At 47.4% G+C, this 27,897-nt stretch overlaps 5 protein-coding genes and 1 long non-coding RNA gene across 8 annotated transcripts in view; 3 read left to right on the top strand and 3 right to left on the bottom strand.

Moving 5' to 3' along the window:
* Window positions 1-20: 20 nt before the first annotated feature.
* LOC117892466 overlaps window positions 21-27,897 on the bottom strand; it is a 36,500-nt gene continuing 8,623 nt past the window's right edge. Inside the window, exons 2-8 of the mRNA XM_034798718.1 lie at window positions 21,727-21,757; window positions 8,190-9,300; window positions 6,047-6,467; window positions 5,723-5,938; window positions 3,635-4,044; window positions 3,074-3,267; window positions 21-3,016 (exon numbers count right to left, since the gene is read on the bottom strand). Of these exons, the coding sequence (XP_034654609.1) occupies window positions 2,793-3,016; window positions 3,074-3,267; window positions 3,635-4,044; window positions 5,723-5,938; window positions 6,047-6,467; window positions 8,190-8,542 (1,818 nt within the window). The 5' untranslated portion in view covers window positions 8,543-9,300; window positions 21,727-21,757 and the 3' untranslated portion in view covers window positions 21-2,792. The remainder of the gene's footprint in view (window positions 3,017-3,073; window positions 3,268-3,634; window positions 4,045-5,722; window positions 5,939-6,046; window positions 6,468-8,189; window positions 9,301-21,726; window positions 21,758-27,897) is intronic.
* On the bottom strand, window positions 190-22,097 carry LOC117892473. Its single transcript, XR_004648726.1, has 3 exons — window positions 22,087-22,097; window positions 20,430-20,434; window positions 190-2,736 (listed from the first exon to the last, which is right to left on the bottom strand). It is a non-coding gene; the product is annotated as an uncharacterized LOC117892473 (long non-coding RNA).
* On the top strand, window positions 9,789-10,801 carry LOC117892469 (elongation of very long chain fatty acids protein F). Its single transcript, XM_034798722.1, has 3 exons — window positions 9,789-9,873; window positions 9,960-10,144; window positions 10,201-10,801. The coding sequence occupies exons 1-3, from the start codon at window positions 9,828-9,830 to the stop codon at window positions 10,759-10,761; spliced, it is 792 nt and encodes a 263-aa protein (XP_034654613.1). The 5' UTR covers window positions 9,789-9,827; the 3' UTR covers window positions 10,762-10,801.
* LOC117892468 (elongation of very long chain fatty acids protein F) lies at window positions 11,009-12,292 on the top strand. Its single transcript, XM_034798721.1, has 3 exons — window positions 11,009-11,118; window positions 11,179-11,363; window positions 11,427-12,292. The coding sequence occupies exons 1-3, from the start codon at window positions 11,085-11,087 to the stop codon at window positions 12,072-12,074; spliced, it is 867 nt and encodes a 288-aa protein (XP_034654612.1). The 5' UTR covers window positions 11,009-11,084; the 3' UTR covers window positions 12,075-12,292.
* Window positions 15,813-16,505, bottom strand: LOC117892470 (probable salivary secreted peptide). Of its 2 annotated transcripts, none has more exons than XM_034798723.1 (2): window positions 16,282-16,505; window positions 15,813-16,221 (listed from the first exon to the last, which is right to left on the bottom strand). In XM_034798723.1, exons 1-2 carry the CDS (start codon window positions 16,468-16,470, stop codon window positions 16,048-16,050), a joined length of 363 nt encoding a protein of 120 aa, XP_034654614.1. In that variant the 5' UTR covers window positions 16,471-16,505; the 3' UTR covers window positions 15,813-16,047. The 2 variants fall into 2 exon arrangements, with proteins under 2 accessions (XP_034654614.1, XP_034654615.1); XM_034798724.1 differs by having other exon boundaries at window positions 15,813-16,218; window positions 16,282-16,503.
* LOC117892467 (sodium-dependent nutrient amino acid transporter 1) lies at window positions 24,422-26,680 on the top strand. Of its 2 annotated transcripts, XM_034798719.1 has the most exons (7): window positions 24,430-24,992; window positions 25,053-25,427; window positions 25,487-25,676; window positions 25,733-26,015; window positions 26,099-26,275; window positions 26,349-26,449; window positions 26,515-26,680. In XM_034798719.1, the coding sequence occupies exons 1-7, from the start codon at window positions 24,469-24,471 to the stop codon at window positions 26,584-26,586; spliced, it is 1,722 nt and encodes a 573-aa protein (XP_034654610.1). In that variant the 5' UTR covers window positions 24,430-24,468; the 3' UTR covers window positions 26,587-26,680. The 2 variants fall into 2 exon arrangements, with proteins under 2 accessions (XP_034654611.1, XP_034654610.1); XM_034798720.1 differs by lacking the exons at window positions 26,099-26,275; window positions 26,349-26,449; window positions 26,515-26,680 and having other exon boundaries at window positions 24,422-24,992; window positions 25,773-26,009.

Below are 27,897 nucleotides of genomic sequence, written 5' to 3'. Positions count from 1 at the left end.
CTTAAAAGTCTTCCAATTTCTTTGAATTACATTTATTTATTGCATGCGGTAAAATGTTCCATAGCTTAAAATGTGTTTTGTTGGTTTTCTTACAGTTTTGTTGAATTGATTTACGGTCTTGTTTGGTTTTCCTTTCGGTGATTCTTTTTGTGTTGTTGTTTTGTTTTTGGTTTTTGGTTTTTGTTTTGCTTAATACTTTTTGTATTTATGTACATTGAAAGTTTGAATAAGTTGCAAAGAGTTTTGAGTTATAGTTAGAGTTAAAGTTAAAGTTAAAGAAATAGAGTTGATTTTTAAGGTACATTATAGTTTTTGAGTTTTGCACGTTCAATTTAAGTAGACAATACATCAATAATATCAATATATCAATATCAATGGAGGATCTAGAGTTGAGTTATACTTTTGATATGTATTTGGTATGCAATTGGCGTAGTTCAAGTTTAAGTTCGAGGACAAAATGCAACTACAAATCGCTCTTAAGTTATACTCGTATATATTATATATATGTATATATATAATTTGTTTGCTATAATTAATATACTTTGAAAATGGAAATGGTTGAGATTTCCATTCGGTTTCTGGTTAAGGTTCTCTTCATGCGTTTCTTTCTTCTCTGTATAAAAATATAAACAAATTAGAAATGTTCGTTGTCTTTGCTATAATATTTTGGTTTTTGCTTGGTTGTATTTTCCAGAATCGAGTATAAATCATTTTGTAACAAACAAATAAGAGTAAAACATTCTGCGGAGGACCTTCAGTCTTGCTTTTGAATTGATATTGCTTGGTTAGTTTCATTCCATTCGTGGTTCCTTTGTCATTGAGAGATCAGCATGGGGGGGATAGTACGGTACAATTACATATCGTGTATAAGGAAATGTCTGTATAAACAAGGCTTATAAATCTCATAGTCTATTTCCTGTTCTGTTAAGTACTGCTTTTAAGCGCTAGTCGAGTTCTGTGCTGAAGATCCCTTAACACTGGCACACGAACCAAAGGGGGGGAGGTACCTCTATTCATACGAGTATGTCTGCGTTTATGTAAGTATGTATGTATATCTGGGATATAAAAGGAAATTGGATTACCATGTAGAGTGTTATCCTAAGTAGTTCACACTGAGTTTTGATATGCATACGAAATGTTTAAACATTAGCTAAACCGCTGATATGTATGTTTGTTTGTTTGTGTATATTTTAGGATTATCTATAGGTAGAGTTCGCTCTTTAGGAATACAAAATAATCTGGCTAAAAATGCATTAAAAAACTATCCGTAATAAACTTACGCACTATGTGGGTGCAGTTTACTCATCTATTAAGATAACTCTAGGCTTGTTTTTTTGTTGTTCTCTTTGGTTTAGGCAGTGCATCATTAATCTAAGATATGTTTTTTTGTATGTTTGTTTGTTTGTATTCTGCTAAAAGTTCTGTCTAAGACGATTCCATGACACATCGCACGCTAAAGACTAGTTCCAAATCAAAATCATTTACAATTAATTTGATGCTTACACGCTAAGATATGTTTGTATATAATAATAATATATCTGTATCTGTATATAGATTTTCTTTTTGGTTTGTTGTGTATATTTTTGCGCTGACGATTGCAGCTGATATGTTTCGATTTCATGGTTGGTTTAGCCACCGATATATAACATGATGTAAAAATGGCATTAGTTCAATTATGTAAATACATATGTACATATGTATGTACATATGTGTGTATATGTTGTGCTGCATTGATGGAGCATCGCATACATATTTATGCACTCTATTTGGATGATATGTTTTAGTTTTGTGGTTGTTTCCATTTGCACACATTTAATTCAGCCGACTGTTAGTCTAAATACATTTTTAATTTCCTCATAGTGGGGGCCCATGTAGCTCCCACCTCACTCTCTCATGCGAGATTTTCATTACTCTCTGTCTCTCTCCCTCCCTCGCTCTCTCTCTCTCTATTTTTCTTCTCTTTCGGTTGCAATCATTTTCAATTTGTTCTATGCTTATATGCTATAAAATCACATTTAGTTGCTTAATTAATTTTTATGCTCTCAGACACTCGTGCACACACTCATCTGGCTGAGAGAGAGAGAGACAGAGAGGGAGAAAGGTAAACACACATAAATACCGTACAAAACTGTGTGTAACCTTCGAACATCATGTAGATATTGCTTTTATTTCGCTATATAGTGTGTGGACCATATATGTGTGGGCCACAGATATGTATGTGCTTCTGTGGAGACCGAGTTCTGCCACCATTCACATTTTCATGGCCTGCTGCACATCGGAATGCGTACAGTTCAGTGTTTTTTCCCCTTCTTGTTCTTTCTCTCATTTCCTTTCTCTGATGCGAAGGCAAATTTGCATGCGTGGGGGAGGGGCATGGGTGGACAGGGCGGAATGGAAACTGGTGGGCTGCGGGAAATGGGAATGCAGTTTTTCAATACGCGCGCATAATTGAACTGTCAGAGCTGCTGGCTGGGTTGGCTGGGAGGGCTGCACCCCCCACTTCTACCCGACCAGGCAGACATTTTTTCGTGAAACTTCACAAAATATACCACGGGTAAACTGTGCCATGCATTCCCTTCTTTTCTGCTGCTCTTCCTGCTGGCGTTGCCGTTGCCGTTGCCGCCTCTGCTGCGTGCAATTAAAATTGCTGCACCAGGAGCTCATAGGATTGACCACTGGCGGGCAGATTTATTTGCTGGGATGTTGCTGTTGACGTTGCACTTCGCACTGCACACACTGGTGGTTGTGTGTGTCCCACAGTCCATGTTTCTCATTTAGGATTTCTGCGGCGCCTACTCCTCGGGCCAGCCGAGATCCTCGCCAACCAGCTCGTAGAAGCGTTGATTGTATTCGGCAAAGAATCTGCGCAGCCGGGAGACCACCACGGGATCCACATGTGGATGCTTTCGGCCCTTGGTCTCGCGCAGGCAGCGATCTCCGTTGTCGTAGCGCAGGCAGTAGAATCCCTTTGTCTCGTTGAAGTAGAAGTGTTCGCTCTTCACACGGTGCTCAATGCCTGGAAAAGAGAAGAGCTTGCAAATGGAATACCACAGAGAATGTGACGATTACTCACCTAAGAACGCCTCGATGCGCCTCAGCTGTGAGACTGGATCCTCGATGAGGCGATCCCCGTTGACCACCAGCAGCTGTTCGCGCGGAAAGACCTCCAGCCAGCGGTGCAGATGGACATGGTACATGGATATGCTGAGCGGTCGATAAGCCTCGTTAACGGTGCCATTGGGAAATATGGCCAGCTCCTCAAAGGACCTGCAAAGTGCCAAAGAAGTGGGGAAGGGGAAAAGGAGAGCTTTATACTTTTCTCACGGCCAAAAGCGAAAAAGAAGGATTGCAAATTGAATCGGCTACAGCTGCAAATGAGCAGCCTCGGTCCTGCCTCAGTCTACAGTTCATTTTTCCCTGCTACGCCCCTGCCCCTGGCCCTGTCTCCACAAGAAGCAACTTTCCATGGCAAAAGCGACTGAGCCAAGGACAAGCGTCGTCGCAGTTTGGGCAACTTTCATTTGCAGTTTGCATTTCATTTGCATGCCAAGGAGCCCCGAGATGGGTACAAGAATGGGACTGGGTGTGGGAATGCGTCTGCGACTGAGACTCAGACTGGGTTTATGTCACTCACTTGGCTGCCATTTGGGCGGCACTTGCCAGCGGCGATGGTGTTGTCGTGGTCATCGTTCCGCCAGCTGCCGCTCCAGCGCCGGCCTGCCGCCTGCCCGCGACGCTTAACTTTGTTTTCGTCTCCTTGGCGCCCGCGCCACTGCCACCGACCAGGGCATTGTCATAGCCATGAGCCGCCTGCAGCTTGGCATACAGCAGCGAGTGTGACGGCATCTTGGGCGGCTGGGCGGCAGCCGCGGATGCGGATGCGGATGCGCCACTGCCGGAGCTCTCCCGCTCGGCCAGCGGCAGGATGGCAGTTGCCGCATGACTGCGCAGCTGGGTGTAGTCCGAGATGGCTCTGGTCACCGGCTCCCGCACAATCAGCAGCAGCTTGATGCTCGCATTCATGGCCCGCACTCGCTCCGGCACCTGCAATGTAAATGGTTGAAATTTTTGACATAAATTCAATTAGAGGGCAAGCTCAATGAACGGAACTAATTAAACGGGGAGGTGGTTTATCCCAAACGAGAGACGCAGAGAAGGAAGCTGCTCTGAACCAACTAAAAAGCAATCTGTCTGAATATTTACAACAGTTTTCACACTTTTCCCAGTTATTTAAAGTTATTTATTTGATAACTTCCGGTCGATACTTCTCCTCAATGGAACCTTTAATTTGCTGCATAGTGTAGCAGGCTGGGCACACCCCTGCTGCTGCACTTCCGCAACCAGTGTGCTGTGAACAATTTAATTAAGCTGGAAAATATTGCCATACAATGAAAGAGGCAGGCAGGCAGGAAGGCAGGAAGGCATGCCCCAACGACAGGCCTGGCAGCCAGCGTCACCCTCCCTTAAAGTCCTTGAATCTGCCACGTTGAGCGTTGAGTATAAATAGCCTCCCAAATGGGCGAAACGAGCCGAGAAAATAAACTTAATCAATTTCAATAAAAGCCTCTCCCCCCACCACGGGACGTGCAACAAGTTTCACAAGTTGTTGTCGCTCTTTCAGAATTATTCACGTTGATGAACCATTTACTGGTGTCCTCTAGTGGGAGTTGTGTATTCCCTTTAATCTTTAATGTGGGCAAAATGCATTTGACGAAAAATGTCACATGGAAATGCGTGCGCTGCAGCTCCCGGGGGGAAGAGGAGGAGGGCAGTCAGGTCCTGGCTGAGGCCAAAGCACACCCCGGAGAAATATATTATTTATGGCTAGGGAAGGAAGCGGCAGCAAGGCATCCATCCACTGACGAGAGGCGGATGCTAATTTGACATTTCCGCAGAGTTTTCAAGGGAGAGAGAGAGCGAGAAGAGCATTAGCTGACGGTGCACGGTGCACGGCCCCGAGATGCATCCGCTCTCAATAAATATTAATAAGAGCTTTAATGAAGATTTATCCAACGCACTCTTTGGCACCAGCGACGTGCAACCTGCTGCCGCTGTTGCTGCATAACAAATTGAAATGGTGCATCAGTCGACGAAGAGTCAGTCACACACACAGACGGGACGGGACGGGGCGGGCCGGGCCGGGACGCACACGGCAGTTAACAGGAAAATTGAAACGGAACCCGGGATAAAATATTGCCCTGTCAGTGCTAGAGCCACCCCGTGCCACACTGGAGTGCTCTCTGCAAGTGACACATGCAACTTCCGGCTCGCAGCGAAATTGCATCAGACAAACCCAATTTTGTGACACTCTGCGGGCACAGCAGCAGCAGCAGCAACAGCAGCAACAGCAGCAGGAAGCAGGAACAACAAAAACTATAATAAAAGTTGGCCAAAGAGCGATTCCACTTGGGCATTAGATGAAGCCGTTTGCCAAATGAATTTCCGCACAGGGGAGCCCCAACATGTCCACGGAAATTGGCCGGGACCTGGTCGAGCGTTTCATTTTAATTTGATAGATGGATGGACAGACAGACGCCCATCGTCAAGGAGGAGGAGGAGCAGAAGCAGCGCCAGGAAAAAGGTGAACGGTTCCACCTAGCCGGCAGGCAGTTAATTAATAATTACGGTAGGATGACAGTTGGGCCCACATCCAATGCAGCACACACCTAATTGGCAATTAGAGATCAAAGGCAATCCCTTGGGCAGAAAGGGGAGCACTCACCTCTGGCGACACAAAATAGCTGGGACTCTTCTCGATGGTTATCTGGCCGCGGAAGGAGTGCGGCATCTTCTTGCGATACCATTCCAGGCCCTTCAGGTAGTTCTCATCCCGATCGAAGAAGTGCACCTCGCCGCCGGCCTTTTGGATGCGCGGATGCAGATAGAGCATCTCCAGCAGTGCCCTCGTGCCGCACTTTCGCACACCAATTATGAGGGCCTGGGTCCAGCCGGAAGCGAAAGTGAGAGGAAATCAAATGAACATCCAAATGCCATTTGGCAGCAATTAGCAAGAGACACACACAAAGGGCAGAGATCTGGGACTCACCTGCGGCAGACGGCGACTGGTTTTGGGAAAGTGCACCCGACTGGAGGGAAATACCATGGGATGGCTAAGCTGATTCGCGCTGGGCACTGGCTTCACGAAAGCAGGCAGATGGTTGGATGACGAAGCGAATGCGGAGGAGGAGGAGGAGGCGCCACTGGCCGATGAAGATCCGGAAAGGGCTGATGCGGAGGCGGAGGCGGAGGCTGCCAGCGAGAGGCGATGCCTCTCGTGTACGGCCTGGGCCGCCTGGATGTTGTACACGGCACTGTCGTACAGCACGTGGAAGGTGAGGAACAGTGAGATCAGCATGACCGTGAGGAAGACGACGGCAAGCTTTGGACGGGAGACGCCCACCACCAGGATGCAGTCCGTGTGCGAGGCATCCGGGCCCACCGGTCGCATCGCCGACTTTGGCAGCCATCTGTAAGTGAAATGAAAGTGAGTTTGTGATTTAGTTGCCCATCCAAGCCAAGCGGTAGTCCTACAGCTATCCTATCGTGCTCTGTGTCGCCTGGTTATTAGATTGCCATTCCATAGCTGCCGAGTAATTAACGCTGGGACGGGGCACAGCTAACACGAAACACATGCCTCACACAACCCTGCCCCACCTTTTGGTGTGGCGAAATTAGCAAGACGACACTTTGCCGTGTTCTGGCACTCGTCCTCAGTCCCCATTCTCGCCCTCGTCCACGTCCGGCAGCGCTTAAGCGAATTCCATTATAAACGTTTCCGCTTAGACCGCAACAAACACTGCCAGCATTATTATGAGCAGCATACTGGCAACTCATCAGGCAGCAGGAGCAACCCACGGAGCAGGAGCAGGAGCACTAGGCGTATACGTAACGTTGCCTAATGGATGACTTCATTTGCAGCATGCCGCAGCTGTGCAGGCTACAGGATACAGAAGGCAAGGGTGCAGTGGCATTAGCAGGTGACAGAAGAAGCTGCTGGTGCCGTCAGTCTGCAGCTAAGTGCATTTTCATATACCAGAAAGGGGTGCGGGCTGGGGGCAGGGACTGGGATATGTGTGGCAACAGGCAGTTTCCTCACGCTCCCAACTCTCACCACTTGTTCGAGTTTCGCATGCGACACCTCGTTAAAAGTAACGACACACTGTGCCACAGGGCCGCAAGGAGTCGAGTCGACTCGAGTCGAGTCACTTCACTCGACGGCACCGTTTGTGGCGCACGATGCAACCTCAGAGCGAGACCAAACTGACTTCTGCCACACGGCCGCCCATCTCTTTCCACACTCGCTGTGCCCCATTTCATGTCAGTACCCGCTCCCGCAGCCACATGCCTCCTCTCGGCGACTTGTCGACATGCTTTAAGTCCGCCATTTCTTTATGCCCTGTTGTTTTTTGCACCGCTCGAAGGAGCAGCAGGAGCAGGCAGCTGCAGTAACAAGCAGCCGTCGACGTCGGGACTGCGACTGGCCTCGTTTCACGCCCCATAGGGCTTCGGGCCGCCTGCCACTTGACTGCGATCTGCATAAATGCGGCTACCCCCCATTTCCTCTCTCTCTCTGCTGCTGCAGCTGGTGGCTGCCTGCCTGCCACTGCTGTCACACTCTTTCTGTGGCAGGCTTTTAGCTTAAAGCGTTAAGCTTTAAAGGCAACGCCGGCTCGGAGCCCACTAATCCTGACAAAACTGGCAAAAGTCTCCTTGCTTTTGCTTTTCTTTCTTCCTTTTTCTTTCTTTCTTTTCTGTGTTCCGGCTCTCCATTTGTCCCCTCTTTCGCTGGGGATTTAACATTCCGTCTCGCTACCTCCCTCCCTCCCTACCTCCCTCCATCTTAAGCTCTTTGAGCAAATATTTATAATATTCTGATTCATTTTCTCTGGGAAAAAGCGTCTGGGGCATGAAAATCGAATCGAGCAAATGTTGTCCCGTTAAACTTAATGCAATTTTCATTTGGCGTTGTTAAAATGTAAATTTTATTAAACCAGCCAGACGTGCCACAGCGGCCAGCGCCCACGTACGCCTTAATCCCCCCCTGGGCGAGGAACAGTTTGACCTTTTCTCTTGCTGCGTGGGTGTTCGTTCCACTTCTTATCGCATTCGAAAAAAACGAATTGAACCCCAGTGTCCGCAGCAGCAAGAGGGATACCCCCAAATGATTTGTTGGCTCTACTCGTACTCACAGGATATCCAGCGGCAATTTGACAGAGCAATCGCGCAGTGTCGCCTGATGAGGATTCGTGTGCTGATGAGGATGCTGCTGCTGCTGCTGCTGGGGATGTGAGTGCTGCTGGTGGTATTGCTGTGGGTGATTGCCGCCTCCTCCTCCGACACCGTAGTGCTGATGGTGGTGGTGGTGGTGGTGGTGGGGATGCTGCAGCAACTGCTGGTACTCGTGGTGTCCCTGTGCCTGCGAGTCCCCATCCTGTCTGGTCAGATGCTGTGGCTGTTGCTGCTGCTGCTGCTGAAGGGACTGCTGCTCGTTGCTGGTGCTGCTGCTGCTGCTGCTGCCCGCACGTCTTTTGGCCGCAGTCATCAGTGAGGCAGCGGTGTACCGGGTAGTACGTTCAATGGAGCCCAAATGATAGCCGCTCGTGGCTCTTGCAGCAACTAATTGGACAGTGTCGTTGCTCCGCTCAATCGTTGCAGCGGAGTAGCAGCCTGCAGCATGGATGGGGGCATGGATTTATGGCCACCACCCGCCGCCACGCCACGCCTCTTGGGCAATCGCCCTACTTTGACTCGTTTTCTCGGACTCCGACTCGTGTTCCGGCTTTTTTGCGCTTTAATTAAATTCCAGCAGATTCCAGCTGGGAGAATTTGTAATCGGAGTTTCGCCTGTTACTCGCTCACTGACGCGAGCAATTCAGATTGGCCAGCAGCAACGTCTGGGCTGACTGGGGGCGACATGTAGCGCCTCATTTCCGTTAGGCAACACAAAGGGGAACGTTTGAGTGTGCGTTGGCATTCCCATCACCATCACCAACAGCAGCAAAATCATCATCATCATCAGCAACATCAACATCCCTTGGACAACATCCAAGTTTTGACCTTATTGTTGTTCCGTAATTAGATTTGTTGCTGCCTCCGATGCTGCTGCTGCTGCTGCTGCTGCTTCTGTTGTCCTTCGTTCGATCCGGAGTCAGTTCTGCCGCCAACTTTGGTGTTTGCTCCGTAAAGGCAGCTGCAACGGAAGTTGCTCCTGGCACTGGCTGTGCTTTTGTGTCTATTGTTGTTACTTTTGTTGCCTGGCGCCATTGTCTGGGGCAGCGAGTTCCACGAGCCTCAAATCAACTGCAAGGCAAAACAAAAGAGGAGAAAGTGATTACAAAATCCAAGGTTGTGCAGGTAGAGTGGCAAAATCAATGTGATTAGCATAAACTTATAATTAGAACACAATCGATTTGGTTCAATAAATTAGCGAGAGTGCCAGCCGCACACACAGCCATTGATACGCTGCTCTGTCGCAGAGCAGAACTCGTAGCATATATTTCCTGTCTTCCCGGTTTCTTCCCTTAGTTTAGGCACACCATCTGACCTGACCTAGAGGTAGGACCGACAGACAGTCGTGCGTACTCCCCTTTAATGCGGAATTAGAATTGTCCCAAATTTGAAAGTCTAATCGAAAGTGTGAGAGCTAATGGGAGCTTTGGGGAATTAGTAATCAGCTCTCTGTAGTTCAGTGTAGCTCCCACTCCCATTTTGGGTACCCGCCAGAATACATTGTGTGGCATGACTGTGGGGGGTATAAAAAGCAAACATCGATGGTGGTGTTAGCAGTGTGTACTTTGTAGCGTTCCGCTCTTGCCAACGGCAGCAACATGAACTCCAGCACTATCTTCGATATTTTGCGGACTCCGCCAGCGGGTAAACTAGAACGGACTCTCTCGATTGTCACTGGAGAGTGGCAGCAGCCCCATTCATCTCATACCCGATCCGCCCATCCTCTGTAGATCCGGTGAAGCTGCCCATCTTCAGCTCCCCGCTCGTGAGTCTGCTAGTCGTGCTGGGATATCTGGTCTTTGTGCTCAAACTGGGACGCGACTTTATGGCCAACAGGAAGCCGTACAATGTGCGGCGGGCGATGCTGGTGTACAACCTCTGCCAGATCCTCATGAATGCCGGCCTCTTCGGCTTGGTAAGTTGTGCTTCAGGGCCAGTGCTCAGACGCATCTAACGTATGAACTCTGCCAGGGCATCTACTACATGTTTGTGCGACGAATCTACAATCTGCGCTGCATGACCATGCTGCCGCTGGAACATCCGGATAAAGCCCAAGAGCATCTCATCGTCTACGCGTACTTTGTCAACAAGTTGTTGGACCTGGCCGACACTTTGTTCTTTGTGCTGCGCAAGAGCTACAAGCAGATCACCGTGCTCCATGTGTACCATCATGCGTTGATGGTGCTGAGTCCGCCCTTGATCTGCCGCTTCTATGGCACTGGGGGACAGTACAGCATGATGGGTTTGCTCAATGCCTTCGTGCATGTCGTGATGTACAGCTACTACTTTGTGGCCGCCCTGTATCCGCAGATCAAGGGCAAGCTGTGGTGGAAACAGTACATCACCAAGCTGCAGCTGCTGCAGTTCGTCATCCTGTTCCTGCAGGCCGCCCTGATGCTGTGCTTCAATCCGGGCTGCGTCTTTCCCCGCTTCCTGCAGTACCTACAGCTGGGTGTATCCGCCTCGATGATGATTATGTTCGGGAACTTTTACTACCAGACCTACATCAAAGCAAAGAGCAAATCGCAATAATTAACAATAAAGTACAGCCCATGTGGGGCTCTCTCCACTCGTCTTTGAGTTTGAAACTTTGAGTGGGGTTCTAGCTTTAGTTCTGGTTCTTTTTATTTCGGGGTTCTCTAGCTGAATTCCTCTCTTTGAACAGTGGCTCTCTGTGTGTGTCTCTCTCTCTCTCTCTCTGTAACTCTCTGTGAAATGTAGGACAGAGAGCGTAGTTCAAATATTTGAATAATACATTATTTGATTTGATTAACTTTTTGAAATTCAGTTCCGAATGCCTTTCAGTATCTTCGAACAGTCACCAGGCACCGTTCGGCCGACAATCAACGATAGCCATGACGTTCGGTATTTTCGATATACCTCAAGGAGGTGCGAGAGATCTCTTCGAGTGCTAATACTTTTCTTCACTAATTGTTTGCCCATTCACAGATCCGGAACCCATTCTCCTGGCCGGTTCGCCATGGCCCATGATCATCATTCTGGCTGTCTACCTGCTCTTTGTCCTCAAGCTGGGCAGGATATATATGCGAAACCGAAAGCCGTACGACCTGAAGCGTCTGCTGATGTTCTACAATCTCGGCCAGGTGGTCTACAATGGCATCTACTTTGGCGTTGTGAGTACCAGCACTGCAGGTGTCTCGGATCAGTCGATTGACTGGACTTTCCTGTGCTTTCAGGTTTTCTACTACCTGTTCATCGAGGGCATCTGCAATCTGCGCTGCATGGAGAGTTTCCCGCCCGGCCATAAGCACCGACAGCTGGAGCGGGTGGTGCACACCGCTTACCTTGTCAACAAGGTGGTGGATCTGCTGGACACCGTGTTCTTTGTGCTGCGCAAGAGCTACAAGCAGGTCAGCTTCCTACACATCTATCACCACGTGTTTATGGCCTTTGGTGGCTATGTGGTGACCCGCATCTACGGCACCGGGGGCCACTTCAACTCCGTCGGACTGCTCAACACGTTCGTGCACACGGTCATGTACTTCTACTACTTCCTGTCCTCGGAGTATCCCGGCGTGAAGGGCAACATCTGGTGGAAGAAGTACATCACCCTGACGCAGATAGTCCAGTTTGTGCTGCTCTTCAGCTACTCCTTCTACGTGCGCTTCCTCTCCCCCAACTGTGCCGTTCCCAACAGCCTGCTCTATGTGACCATGTTCCAGGGCATCGTCTTTATGTATCTCTTTGGCAAATTCTATATCCAGGCGTATGTGCGACCTCCTCCTGTCCAGTCCCAGCCCCAGTCCCAGTCCGCGTCCCAGTCACAGTCTCAGCCCCAATCCCAGCCACAGTCCATGCAGAAGCAGAAGCAGAAGCTGTCGTAAGCAGCGCAATGTGGACTCGAATATACCCTGTTCATTATAGCAATATATGCGCATACCGATCAGACATAGACACAGTTCGATGCGCATGCAACTAGCAACGACCCCACTTAGTGACGGCCCCAAGCAGGCTTTGATTTCTGGACTTTCGACACATTTAGAGGAATAAATAAAACTATGCTAATGGTAAATACAATACCATATGCTATCATCCCACAATAGAATCAATCTTTTTCTTTGGAATAAACTCTTCTATAGCCAAATGCAGGAACTCCGAGACCAACTCCAAACCAACTCTGAGTGTTGGTTGGGCACTTATTTACCATTCAGAAAGGGAACAAAACGCACGTGTTATGCTTTCTTCACTGATACTCATCCATATGTATGAGGGCGCCAATTACATGTATCGTAATTGCTGGCACACAATGAAGCGCTCCATTAAGTGGCTCGAGGTGGACGGAAAAACACCTTGGGCTTAGGAGGTGCAGTGAGAAATTGTGTAAATTTGGTGGCGGTTAATTGAACTACGTCCTGATACATACATTTTGTATTTCTGCATTTCATACATTAAATTATGCCCTTCTCTGTGTTCAATCTAACGAAGAAATCCCACAAATTCTTCTTCAAAATATCTAATAATATTTCTTCAAGGAAATCTTGGTAAGTCTTTCTTTATATCTCCACGCATTTCGAATCAGAAATTATCAGACATTTCTTTTCGTATTCCAGCCTAAACTCAACGTTCCAGCTGCAGAGTGGATTGCTGGAAACTTTTGCAGATATTTTCCGTATTGTACATTGTATCTTTATGTACATATCCCCATTGCTCATCAACTGTGTAAAATACAAAGATGCGAACGGTTATCCGGTGAGTGCAGCGCAAAGCAGAGCCGTTTAAGCATCGACAATGTGGAAAACTGTATGCCGGAAAAACAACTTGAGGCAATCAGCCATACTCCTTGCCTTCTACGCATACACCACGCCCCTGCCCACCCCATCCATCGACCTGGAGCTGAATGTTGCTTTTGCTCGTTTGTTAGCACGTTGGAAAGAGCTTCACTTGATAAGCATAAGAAATGGAGGCAAGGAAACGAAACTAGCTCGCTGCAACAGTGTGTCTTTGTGTGTGTCTGTGCAACGAGTGAATGCACATAACAAGGTTCAACTTGTTCTCCTGCTTTCACACCCCTAACGATGGTGGCGCCATAACTGTAGCTAAAGTTCGTGTGGCACGAGCCAAACTCAAGCCGGACCTTTTTCGCGCCATACCGACTGAATGTATCTGTGGTGTCTGCCCAGTGGAATGCATCCATCCCACATAAGACCCTCTGTGTGGCATTCAAGATTCACTTGTGGCAACTGCATTTACTGCCCGGCAAAAACGAAAACAATTGCCGCAAATATGGCAAATGGCAATTGAAAAACAAAAGTCTCTGACTGGATGATACGAGTTGCAGGACCTGGAAGCCGTTTGCTGGATGCCACAGCAACAGCAGGAGCGCCAGCACAAAAGGCCACTGAGGACAAGGACATGGCTAGAAAAACACTGGGTAAGAAAGCGGAGAAGGCGGAGGTGGTGGTGGCAAAACCCAATGGGAAAGAGCAGTGAAATGAAAAAAAACAACGCACAAAATTGGCTGTGAAATGAACGAGGCGACGCGTCGTCTCTCTCTTTTGTGTCGCTCTTTTTGTTAGAAAGGGGAAATTACGCAGGAGGGTAAATAGAAGACAGGAAAGGGAGGAAGGGAGAACACAGGCCGATCTGGGGCAGACACAGTTAAATGCAAATCTCGCCGGAGACCCTCAAGTGAACAAAGACTGAAAAAAAGGAGAAGAAAAGGTTGCCAGAAGGTTTGTGTTGCCTTCAGTTGAAGCAATGGCAGACACCGAGATGGCTAACTACTGTTTCCAATCAATTGCACATACAAATGACCCATGGCAGCAAATTAATTGAGCCAAAGCCCTAAACATAGATTCTGTCATCTCTAAACATGTAAATAGGTTGTGTTTAATTAGAAATGCTCTTCAATTCCGACTCACTGAGCAAGCGCCTAACGTAACGTAAAGCAAATGTTACACACAGACAGACAGACAGACGGACAGAGATATCAGAAATTATATGGCAAAGGGCCAAGGATTCAAGGAATAGTGGCATAAGGTACCCAAAAGGGACAGCGACTGGGACTGGCACTGGGCTGCCTGGCAACTTTCCCATAATTTACACTTTATCGAACAATAACAAACAACCTGCATAATATATGGCTCCAGCCAGCTCCCTAAAGGCAGCTCCAGCTGCAAAAGGGATACCTGGCTGAAGACGCAGGACTAAAGGAGGTGGTGCAATGTGCTCTCCCACTTGCTGGCGTTTGAGGTTCACCAGCAGAGCTATCCTTCTGCCAGCTCTCTGCTCTCCCTCTCTCTTATGCAAAATGCACGTCAATCAGAGCTGCCACAACTGCATTCTACATCACAGGTAGCACATCGAAATCAGAAGGGAATGTCAAATACTGAGCACCTGTTAACCCACATACATTCATATGTACTCGCATTTGTTGTTTTGATCCCTTTGAAGCTTGCTGGCAATTTACATTTAAGATTCCACCTCAAAAGCCATTGCATCCATAAAAGAATCAAGCAAATGGCACATCTATGGGTTGCGGCATCTCTCCTCTTCGTTTGGGTCGTTTGGGGAATATGGCACAATAAAATTTTAATTCGTAACGATTGATGGCTGCCCTAGAAGCATCCACTGGCTCCGTGTATTGCAACACGCATCAATGGATACGAAGGGATGCTCCAGCTACAGCTACAGCTACAGCTTCTGGTCTTACACAGGGTTCCATCCATTCAATACATTACATTTTATAACCCAGCTAATTTGCATATGTAAGAGTGTGTGTATGTGTATATAACGATACAAAATGTGTGTGGTGTTGTGGTGTGTGTGTGCTACACATTGATTGGATTTATTTGACTTTCACTGAGGGTAGCCACAGAGAACACTGGCAAAATGGTAAGGTCAGGCGTGTGTGGGGCGAGTCTAAGTGCCTGACATTTGGTAAATGTCAAAAGCACACTGCCACCTGCCACACCGCCACACCGCTTCTTACATAGGGATACTCGTTATATTTTCCGCCCCACTGTGGGGCAAACCGAAATTGCAGTCGCCTCGTTAGTACCTGAATGGCAAGTGTAATTACGAGCAATAGCCAGGCCCAGCAACAGCCCATAACCTTAGTCATTCCCATTCGAGTCGAATCGAATCGAATGAGTACAACCTTTAAAGTTCGCTCGGCCTGCATCGACCTTGGCCACAAAACACTGTTTGAAGGGGGGTCTATAATGGTTGCGAGTCGATTAATAATTCATAGTTCAACAGTTTACAGTTCTGTATTGTGGCAGTTTCTGTGGCAAGCAATTTAATTCCAAAACAGTTTTCTGTTTCATTTTTAGAGCTATTGATAGATGGTATACTTTGTGGCAATTTCCCACGGGGAGGTATCTATGAGCATTACACTTGGCATCTATGGTTCTAATTATCTAATCCAATTGAATATTGTATGTTATCAGCATGTTCTACATGGCATTAAACAACTGAAACAACACTCACAGCAGTCATACGTTCAAGTGATTTGCTTTAAAGTGGATATCCCCTTTCAAACAATATTTATTAAATGTTTTTGCACTCGTCTCTGCACCTGTGTCTGTATCACTGGCTGCCTACAAATTAGTTGCAGTTCATTTGACTCTTGTAAATTGTATATTCAAATGTTGTATGCACATAATAAATGTAGGATAAACCGACATGAAATACGAGTCCTACGAATGCATATGCATGCAGCAACTGTCTAAACAAACCCATCGGCAGTGCAGTATAAATATTGGGTAAATATTCACAGGCCATAAACAAACAGTCAAAACAATGAGAGTGCAGCTACGATACGTGTATAATTAAGAGTAAGCGCTCAATGCCGGATTAAAGGCCATAGATATCCACGATGAAGCTGAAGCCCTTGTTCCGCTGACTCTTGAAGTGGATCTTCGCGTAGGTGGACTGTGGGCCACCTGCCGTCAAATAGGCATAGCCGCCCTGCCCATCGCGCACCTGGTCGGTGATCACGATTTGGGTAATGGTTCGTGCCAGTTTCTGCTTTTAAATATTAATCACAATTAATCTCTGGGCAGATGCCAAGACTGTTGGACAACTCACATTCTGATTGAAGACATAATCGCTTGTGACAACGCGCCAAAGCGAGGACTTTTGCGTGACGATCTCACGCCGAAGATGCATGTCCCGGAAGGAGCGTGAGCCCCATGTGACACTATGGCTAGGCCCACGGCCCGCCGCCTGGCAGAGCGCAGTCAGAGAAATCAGCACTAGGAAGATGTAGACTTTCATTTTGAAAACGTTCCCAGTGAATGGGGAAATGATGAGCGGATTTGGGGTTTTTATAGCTAGAATCGCAGTGCTAAAAATATCCAGCTATTGTCTCCAGACAGCTGTACAGGCGGCCTCAGAGAACAGAACCCCCAGATGATTCAACCTTTTTCCCATTCAAAAGAATTGTATGAACCTTTTACTCGCACTTCCCCTGCCCGTTGTTCTGTCACTCTCGAAATACTTTCTCAAAGACCTCTCTATGCAAGAGAGAAGGCTTGAGACTTTTGTTTCGCCTTGGGTTTCGGTTTCAGCCGCCATTTCCACTCGGTGTCTCCTCTTGCGGTTGGCTGCTTTAAATACCGTTGGGGGCTGTGCCCGTGTGGGTGTCTGGTTACTCCTCTCCTCCTGCACCGGCGCTAAGCTTTAAGGCAAATATTTATTTAATTTTAACATCCCACCCACGGCTATGCCCATTTCGGCCCTGCTTCGGCCCTGTGCACAGATCCAATTTACTCAAGTACAAAGAACCGACGAGAAGAGGAGACGCTGTCGCGTATATTGTTGAAATTTTATTGTGCAAACATGAGTATGACAGTGTATGAGTGTGTCTGTGTGTGTGTGGGTGCGTCTATGTATATGTTTTATGGTTGCACGTTGGTTTTTCTCATTTGTGCGCACAAACAAACGCACAGAGGCAACAGTTACAACAAAAGCACACACACAAAATGGCCAAGAAATCCGCACCGTTGTTCAGTGCCTCACTCCCCAATCTCTCTCTGTGCCTGTGCCTGTGTTTACCACAAAAAGAATATACAAATAAAAAGACGATTCATTGGCAAACAAATCAGCAAAAATGTGAATTCGGGTGAACAATAAACTACAGCTGGAGGCGGCAGGCAGCAGGCAAATGGGAATTCAGCAATAAATATTTTTGTTTTACTTTATTTGTGGGGTTTAAATAAAACATATGTATCTCTGCGGACTGGAGTATTCTCACATTTTCTTAACCCTACAACTCTTTTAAGTGTGTAAATATTCTATCTACACAAGTTGCTCCATAGTCAACTTCTGTGCCTGAAATTCCATCTGTATTCCATTTAAATCCACGCTCTATTCATCAACACTTATTTGTGTTAGGCTTTAAAAATGAAATTATCATTAAGCTCTCTTGTTTGGTTTGAATTTTCTCTCTTTTTGTTGCAACAATTTAATGGCCGGAATTGCATTTTTGCAACTTCCATGCGATGCGGGCTAATTCAATTAAAATTCGATCCGCCACATCGTGTAAGTGGCCGAAAACATTGCGTTTAATGCATGTCCTGTCTATCATATTGTTTTTATCAAAATTTCACGTTCATGCACACGGACCCTGAAAATTGCTGAATTGTCGCGTTGTGGGGCATGGTAGCACTTGAAGCTGAAAGCGCTTTAAATAATTTTAATTAAAACAAATGGCACTCGAAATAAAACACGCACATCAAACAGCCAGAGGGGAGGTGCCGGGTGGGACAGCGGTACGTACGGTGGGTGTGGTGGCTGAATGGAACAGACATGGCGTGTAATTACGCCCGACATACAGCGAGCGAGGGAGGCAGGAGGGTAGGTCGGATCGGGTCGGGTCGGGTCCTTGTTTGTGCAGGAATCAAGTGGTGATGGTGGTGCTGCTGCTGCTGTTGACACTGCACGGCAGCAACATCAGTGGCCGCGGCAGCGACATTCGCACTGCCACCACGCACAGCCTTCACTGTGGTGGTGGCAACCAGCAGAGCAGTGAGCGAAAGAGAGAGAGAGAGACAGATAGATACCCGCCAGCGTGCTCTTCATTTGTGACAAGTTGGAAAGACAGCAAACGTGAGAGCAGCAAACGCACACCAGTCAAAACTTGCAAGCAACTTTACTTTTGGTGTTGTTGAGTGTTTCTCTTATATATTTTATTTGTAGAGCATGAAGGGTATGTTGTGTACAGCAACTATTTGACCTTAGAGATATAGATCCATTAAAAAAAGCTAGATCTTTGCATTGGTCGTGCCTAAAGATTCTTCTATAAATACAGGGCATCCCATTTTCTTGTTACTTTTCTTGGAACTCCATGCAGCTGGTTTTGTTGTAATTTTTTTGTGTGTTTTGACTGTTGATATTGTCAGTGTGGGTGTCATTGTTCTTCGTGCCTTCGGCCTGCAACACAATCAAAAGAGCCAGACATTAACCATCCCCCATCCGCGTAACCCCTGCCTCCTTTTGCGGCAGACAGCAGAACCCAATTGTAATTAGACTAGAGAGCTTTCCAGGGTCAAGAGGAGTGAATGGATATTCCCCAAAATTACATTTAATCATTGTTATTTTAGGCACTCTGTTCCCGAGTGTTTCGCTGACCTTTTCCCTGCCTTTCCACCCATTCGAGTTCTTCGTTCCCCCCCCAAAATCCCGCGATGACACAAAAGCCAAACCACAAATCCACGTACATATATCCAGGGTGGCAGGCTCGAAAGTACATTTGATAAAAAGCCACTTAGTGTGGCATTCCGGACTTAGCCAAAGCCCAACGAAATCTCCACCAAACAAATCTCCACACTCTCAGCCATAACCCATTTAGGAGCTGCTTCTGTGGGATGGATTGGTGGTTCTGCTGCTGCTGCTACTGCCAGCGTTCAACACTTTGGACCTGCCACCCTTTTTGACAATATCAAACTTGAGTGGCACACAACTGACAGCAGTGTGGGGGGTGAGGGGGAAGGACAGTGGCAGTGCGGCAAATAAATAACGTTTAAAGCGTAAATATGGTAAACGACGTTAACGGGCGGCGCCCTCAAGTGTCAGTTGGCGGCTGTCAAAGCCACAAGAGGCCATGGACACCACCCACACTCTCCACTCTCCCCAAGCTTCGTCTTTAGACATTCGTTCTCCTTCTTCACCCCTCTTTTCCGCACTACAGTCTGCCCAAATTCGCAAAAAGAAATTTCTAGTATGATTTTGTATTAATTCGAAATTTCTTAGCTTTCATTTATGATCCTGACAACAGAATGGCATAATTTATTTCTCGGAGAATGGATGGCTTATTGTCTTTCATATCAGAATTTTCCTGGAAAACAATTACTCCTTTTCATTTAAATTTGTTTATCAAATATTTCAGAGGATTTTACTCCGAGTGTCTTGTGTCTCTTCTTGGAACTCCATTGACAATGCAATTGCTTCTATCCGCTATTCGGTTTCCCATTCGCAAAGCTCCTTACATGGAAAATGTTTCCTTGAATTTCATATTTTGTATTAAAGAGAATTCAATTTAATAGCTTAAAATTATTTAGCAACGTTCATTCTCTCAGTGTAGCATGTCCTGCTCTTCCTTTCCTGCCTGGCACCCCCCAAAATTGACAATGAGATGGCGCATACGCCGCTTGGCCCCAAGATGTTCCACGCGCAATTACGCTGCAGAAATGTCGAGTATTATTAACACGACACTTGTTGAGGGAGGGGATGGGAAAGTCGGAACGGGGGGAGAAGGCACAAGGTGGCAGCAGAAAGAAGTGCTTGGCCACAGATAAAAACCTCCGCTGTCAGCAACAATTGCGGTTCGGTTCGCCGGCTGCCAAAGACATTTTCAATGAATGCGAAATTCTCTATCGGGCTGCCAGTGGAAGTGCGAGTGGGAATCAAGGAGCCATAAAATTATTTCTTGGCATGCAAATTGCATTTCGGCCACAGTCACAGTCGTTTTGGCTGCGCTGTCAGCAGCGGATTGCAGATAAGGCCCCCAACCAAATGGATTTTCATGGATTTGCAAGCCAAGTTTCCTTCCATTTGGCGGACAACGAGAAATAGTTTTCATATTTAATTGCAACGAAGGGGGAGCCGCAGAACGAACATGTGGCCAAATAGCGACGTCAAAGTGCAGGCCAAGTGCCACAGTAAATTACATCAAAGGAATGAACATTTCCCCCCCAACTTGCAATTGAAATTTGTTTGCCAACTCAGACACGAACACGGTCTTAGGGGGCGGTGGTTCTTCGGTCTTCGGTCTTCGGTGGACGGGGCTGTTTGCCCTCAAAAGTTAGTCAAAATTAGACGTGGCAAGCAAGTAATGGAGACACCCCGAAAAGGAAATGCTTATTATTTGCATAAATTCCACACAAACACACACAAAGCCCCCGACAAGTGACAGGCCAAACGAGAACGGAGAACGTCCAGGAGTTGAACGAAAGAAATGCAAATTGTGCTGGAAAATTTAAATGTCAGTCAACAATTCAGTTGTTAAACTCGAATAACACACACACACACAGAGACAGGCGCTGTTGCTGCTGTGGTCTTACTGTTGCCATGTGGTCCAGGACACGAACAAAGTCATTTGCTCGATCTCGGGGCTCTGTTTTAGAGGCTGCGCTTAATCGAAAAGCGTGCGTGACAGACAGACAGCATGAATAGGCGGTGGGGCACTGTGTGCAGGGCTGGCCCGACTGGCTTATCATCTCTGAGAAGAAAAGAAACTAAGGAAGGGGAAGGAAAAGCTAAAGAAAATAAAACTTTCCTCACACACTGCCGAAGAACTTTTCACTTTTGTTGCGGATTTCTGTGGATATTCTTGGCGGGGCAGCAGAAGATTTTGGTTGTGCCATTCGATGTCAATTTAAAGTTTTTTCCACCCTTCCCACGGATCGGGTGTGCCAAAATAAAAGTTTCTTGTGTGTGGCCCAAGTGTGTGGCAATTGTGCGAAGCCCTTCTGCCGCTGTGCCGCTGCTGTTGCTGCATGCAGCATAATCGATGTGCTCTTGCCGTTTTCATTTTAATAACTTTTTCACGACTCCCGACCGGCACTGCAACAATTACGTGCGGCAAGTGCAAGAGCAGCAAACAACTAACGACCCAACAAACAGGCAACAAACAAGCGGCCGCCATCGACAACAATGGCAACAAAGGAAGGACCTAAAGCTGCATCAGAGAGCTGGAGAACGGGAAGCTGGGGAGTTGTGCAGGCCCACAAATTGTAAACTGGGTTAAACACTTGGCCAGAGTTTCCGCCCGGGTTTCCACCTGAGCTTCTTCCCTTGACATTTCGCCGGGCTGCAACTTTGTTGCTGCTCCGCAATGCATTCAAGTGGTATGTTGCCTTGGCCATAATTGAGGCACGCGCTAAGCGCAGCGCAGCGCAGCGCAGCGCAGCGAGATGATTTCTGGCCGAGAAACCCCTTTGAATTCATGTTACAGCTGGGATCCAATTACTGGGTGCCACGTAGTCGAGCCATAACACATTCCACGCAATTATTGCTGCAACCTCCACTCACCCAGAAGTTAATTTCCGCTTGGGCGCCGCAACTGAAACGAGAGAATGCGAATGGAGAATAGTTTATAATTAATATTAACGCATTTTCGTTTCAATAATAAATGGAGCTAATTTATTTACAACATGCCAACCGCAAGCGCCCGACCCCCCTGGGGGCTTTAGGGCAGTGTCCGAGGGTGTCCGAGGGTGTCCGTGTTTTTCGGGGGGCAGTGTCAGAGGTGTATGTGGGGCAGGTGGCAAGAGAAAAGTTTCATTTTGTGAGAGCTGCCGCGGCCAATGCGTTTTAATTCAATTGTAAATGATTAAATATTAATAGCAAATTAAATGTAAGCTCAATGAAATTGTAGTTAAAAAAGGCCACAGAGAAGAGTGGGGGGAAAGAGTGGAGGCTGTGATGGAAATAAAGACAGATTATTGACACATGGCATTTATGCGGTGCCAGAGCGAGAGAGAGAGAGTGCAAAGCCCGAGAGAAAAAGTTGATTGGATGGCAAATGTCGAAACTTAAACGAAAGAACGCCGAACACGCATCGACACACACATCCACAGCACACGCACGGCACATGGTTGGATCGTTGTGTGTGTGTGTGTGTGCGTGAGTGTGGAAGCGGAAACGGAAGTTGTTACAAAGTCTGTTGAAATCAATTTGAAAAGTAAACTTGTTACGTGGAAAACCCGAAACAAGAGAAGGAACCGAAACAAAGAGAAAGGCAGAAAGGGCAAAGCAAAGAGCAAGGAGCCGGCAAATAAGGAAAACTAATTGCAGCGAGCGCTCACTTTTTTTTTGTGTGCTCTGCTTGTTAATGGGCCTGCAAACGAGCTTCAAGTTTTTGCCTCCTTCTATTGATTCCTACACGCACACACACACACACACACACACACACACAGAAGCATGCATATATGTACAGGCGCTCCATTTTGTGGCACTATGAAAGTTTTTGCCTCATTTCGCTGGCATTGTTTGTGCACTCTCGAAAATCTGCGTGTGGCAGGGGCAGCTGCAATTAAAGTTAGTTGAGAGCCGCTCCATCCCCTCAACCACCCCCTCAGTGTTGTGCTGCACTTTAATTAACCCAACTCCAGGACACCATTCTGCATTCTGCATTCTCCTTGCCCAGTTTGCCACTTTTTACCCGGCTAATGGCAATTTATGGGCGATAATTTATGGTCTAAATACATAAAAACACGTGAGAAACATAAAACAAAAGAGCGAACAGCAGAATGGAACCGACTCTTTAATGGTAAAGGCTTCAGCTAATTGAGAGAGAGCGAATCGCATGCCTTAAAGTGCAAGGAACAGTTTGAAAATTTGTAAATTTCCAATCAAGTTGAGCATTAATCTCTTGCCAAAATGGATGGCAAATAATACTCCATCAAAGGAACATGTACAACGTGCATTCCAGTGCCTAAATCACTTTTTGCAGCTTCTGAGGGATATGCATAAATAAAGAATAGCAAAAAAGTTAAATGGAAATGAATATCCGAATGCAGATAGCAATCCGGCAATCAATGGGAATTTAGAGAACTCAAAACGCAGTCGACTAAAGCTCCTCCTCCATCAAGAGTGTATCAGGAATGCAGAAAAAAATAGAATCCATTTGAATTCGAGTTAATTACTAGTGAGTGCCAGCAGTGTGGGATTACCCAGTGGCAATCAGTATTATCAAAGGCATTTAATTGCCATAAATCTGCAAAAGTTGTTAAAAACCCATTTAAAATTGTCACCGTAATGGAACGCTCAACTGCTCGCTCACTGGCATTTATCCAACTATCTGCCACCCGCCAGCAGCTCCACTCCGCTCTCACTCCACTCATTCGCAGCCGGATCCTCCAATCCTCCATCCAATCTATGTCTTGGTTGGGATAAGGAGCTTGGCCTGTAACTGGCAGCGTGTTTCCTGCCTCCTGCTGCTGTTCTCCTGTTTTTAGCTCTCATTTCAGGCTGCAGTTTGCAGCTTTCGTGCTTGGATGTTAATTAGAAAACTCTTGAAAATTATTAAAAACTTTCCGAACTGTCAGACAGACAGCAAAGGAGACAGAGTGAGGGGGGTTTAGTGCGAGAGTAAAAACCGAGCGAATTGCCAACTAAGTGAGATATTTCGTGAGCGAACTTGCTAGATACATTTTTGTAGATGACTTTATGAAATATCTTTCGCTTTGCTAAGAAATTGGTTGCAGGAAAGCAGAGAAAATGTGCGTCTACGTGGTGCAGGAAACCGCAAGAGCTCTGAGGTTAAAATTCATTAATTAATGTTGAAATCTTGCAAGCCAAAAGTTGAACCAACTTGAAACTCGCGCTAATGGCTTAAACTAATAGTTGAAACACCGAACTTAGAGTGCACTCTAGTGGAACCCAATACCGACAACCAGTTTATAAATCTGCGGTTTATCTATCTTTAGCTTACAGCTATCTAAAAAGCGCAACGAAACAATCTTCCGCATTTCACAATCTTCATCAAGTTAATCTCGGATGAATATCTCATTCCACGCGGTCAATGAATACGAGTAGATCCCGTCTCAAGTGTCTCTGTCTCTGACATCTAGGCATCGCACACTTAGCACCTTTTATTAGTGCCAATTAAGAATAATTTCAAGCTGTTTCTCAGTTGAGATTACAGCCACGGTCTGCCACGAACCAGATAAGCGATCCGCGTCGAATCTGTGGCGTGTGTGGGTTTGACATTGGTTTGGATTGGGGGTCTGGGAGGCAACCACGTATCCGAGCATCTGGACTGCGGTTAGTATGTCGCGCGACCTCAAAGCACACAGTTCAAGTGAAACGCATCTGGAGATGGAATCCGTGGCGAAATCGACCAAACCAAAGGAGCAGTGGGACAATGGCCTCGAGTTTCTCTTCTCGTGCATCTCCCTGTCCGTGGGCTTGGGCAACATCTGGCGGTTCCCGTACATTGCCTTTCAGAATGGCGGCGGCACCTTTGTCATACCGTATCTGATTGCCCTGATGGTGATTGGCCGTCCCGTGTATTATCTGGAGATAGCCTTGGGCCAGTTCACTGGCCGTGGAGTGGTCAAGGCCTTCGATATGGCACCGCTGCTCAAGGGCGTGGCCGTGGGACAGGTGCTGGCCACGGGTGCCTCGATTACCTACTACTCGAGCATCATGGCCCTGACCCTGAGGTTCCTGGTGGCATCCTTAGGCTCGGAGCTGCCCTGGAGCCATTGCTGGGTGCAGTGGGGCAGTGATTGCCACGACGGCAGCATCGTCAATGCCACGGGAAAAATGTCCCCAGCCCAGCTGTACTTTGAGTGAGTTCTAGAAGATTTCTTTGTGGAATTGGAGCTAACCATTGTCTCCACTTTCCTCAGACGTGAGATCCTCCACGAGGTGCCCAACATTGACAATGGTCTGGGCATGCCGAACTTGGATTTGGTCGGTTGTCTGTTCGTGTCCTGGCTGATCATTGAAGCCGTGCTGTTGCGTGGCATCAAGAGCAGTGGCAAGGCTGCCTACTTCCTCGGCGTCTTTCCCTATGTGGTGCTGCTCATCCTACTGCTAAGGGCTGTCACCCTTCCCGGGGCCATCGATGGCATCATTTACTTCTTCAAGCCACAGTGGCGGCAGCTGCTCGATCCGCTGGTGTGGTATGCGGCCGTCACACAGGTTTTCTTCTCTCTTGCCATTTGCTTTGGCACCGTCATCACCTATGCGAGCTACAACAACTTTAATCGGAATGTCTACAAGTGAGTTATCTCTATGGGGAGACTGCCCGATCTATGGCCTAATTCTCTCTCTCCCCCAGGGACATTGTAATCATCACCACCATGGACTCCTGCTCCTCGATCATCGCTGGCTGCATTACCTTTGGGATATTGGGTAATCTGGCCAGGGAGACGGGCGTCACGGACATTGGCAGCGTGGTGAAGGGCGGCGCCGGTCTGGCCTTCATCTCGTATCCGGAGGCCATCGCCCGCTTCGAGTATGTGCCACAGGTAAGGTATCGCGAGCTGCCTGCCCCTTGGGCGCCCTAAAGCACAACTACCTAAAGATGTTCGCGGTCCTCTTCTTCCTCATGCTCTTCGTCCTAGGCATTGGCAGCACCGTCGGCATGGGCACTTGCATTCTGCGCGTCGTTCGGGATCACTTTGGGGCACGTTCAACACCCACGTGGGCCCTGGCCAGCTGTCTGACTATTGTGGGTTTTGGTGTTAGCATCGTTTACATGACGCCGGGCGGGCAATTCATTCTCAATCTGGTGGACTTCTATGGCGTGTCCTTTACGGCATTGATCCTGGCCATTGGTGAATTGGTGGCCGTTGCCTGGATCTATGGTGAGTCCTCCACTCCTGCGAGTCCTTTGAGTGGTTGCTGTTGCTGCTTTTGTGGGTTTCTTTCTAAGCACGTATCCTCTTAGGCGTCCATCGCTTCTGTGCGGACATCAAGTTCATGATGGGCATCGAGACGGGTTGGTACTGGCGCCTCTGCTGGTCCTACATCACGCCGGGCCTCATGGCCGCTGTCCTCTTCTACATGCTCCTCGATATGTCGCCCCTCACATACAAGGGCGTGTCCTATCCAGCTTTAGCTCACGGTAAGGATGTAAATGCATCAGTCCCATTCCCAGCTCCTTCTCACTGCTACCTCTCTTGGTGTTTTGCCCCCAGTTTTTGGCTGCTGCTTGGCCGCATTGGGGCTGCTTCAATTGCCAGGCTGGGCCTGCTATGCCCTCTATAGGCAACGCCACAACCCTGGCAGCTTCTGGCAGGTATGTTGCGGTCGAGGGTTCATCTCCCACCCAAACCTGTTAACCCTAATATTTGTGCTCTGTAGAAGCTACGTGCCACCTGCCAGCCATCGGACACTTGGGGACCGGCCAATGCACAGATGGATGTCAGCAGCTAAAAAATTAGCTTTCCCCATAGCCTCACGCTGCGTATACGTAATGCCGAAGCATTCCCATTCCGGGCTTCCTGGTTTATTTGCTATGAAAAATACAGAAAATGTGGAATATAAAATTACTAACAAAAGAGTGAGGAGTTTAGCAGTTTTTATTCTGTGAGTAGATTACAAAATTGTTGCAGGATGCGATTGTTGCTGGTGCTGCAGGCACTTTTAATTACCTCAGGGCATGGCGCAAGTGGGGCTGCAAATGGGGCGTGGCCATGTTGCACTACACACACATACATATATTCAAATAATAGTTGTGTGTGTGTGTGTGCTGTGAGCTTGTGTTTGTGTGTTTGGAATGCCAGACATGTCAGCAATGCGGAACTGCGCAAATATTAAACGGAAACAACGGGAATAAGGTTTAAGCATGGGGATCGAAGCTGCCAATGCCCTGCGAAATGCTGTTACGTCTCCCTATGCACGCCGTAAATACCCACCAGGGTCAAAGGGTATGGCCAGCTGCAGTTTAGACTGTTAAAAGCGGAAAATCTAGATGAAATGTTGAAATGGTGATGGAGGAAGCTGAAGAGCGTGCTTAAATAAAAGATTCCCTGTGAACTGTTGTTCGACATATTCATTTGTCGGTGTCCCCGAGAGGAGAGCGGGTGTGCGAGGGATTGGCGAACGGACTGCACGACACGTTAAGGAGAGGAGAGACAGCGGGCGAGGGCAGCAGCAACTCGGTTGAGTGGCAACGGGGTGGCAAATCAAAATGGCTGGCATGTGACAAAGTTGAGAAGTAAATATGCAGCAGGATAGAATTTACAAAAAAAACAGAAAACAGAAAGACAGACAGTGTGCCACAATGTTGCCACACTTCCTCCCTGCCTGGTTCAGCAGGCTGCCTTTCTGCCTCACTTCTACTTCTGTTCTCTGTTGCACCTCCTCCCCCCCTCCATATGACAGCGCAATTATTTACATGTACAGGAATTTATCTCCATCCATGTGTGAGTGTGAGTGTGTGTTAGTGTGTGTGTGTTTGGGTTTGCGTGTGAGAGTTGTCAAAAAGAAAAAAGTGACAGTGTTAAATTTTGGTTCATCCCCCAACCATCTAGGACCCACTCCTCCCACTCCCACTCCCACTCCCACCCCGAACAGAAATTGAAGTGTATGTTGACTTTGACTGACGTGTCGTTAGCGCTGAAGAGGTTCGCGGGGCAACACTTTGCGTGTGTGAGGCACATCCACACACTCACACACTGCATGTCAGCGAGACAAACAACTTTCTTTCACGTTCCTTCGTTGTTCGTTGTTCGTTGCTTTAAC

The sequence above is a fragment of the Drosophila subobscura genome, chromosome E, assembly GCF_008121235.1.
Source record: "Drosophila subobscura isolate 14011-0131.10 chromosome E, UCBerk_Dsub_1.0, whole genome shotgun sequence".
Classification (NCBI taxonomy): Eukaryota; Metazoa; Arthropoda; class Insecta; order Diptera; family Drosophilidae; genus Drosophila; species Drosophila subobscura.
Note: the sequence above shows the minus strand (reverse complement) of the source record. Positions and strands in the feature narration are given on the sequence as shown.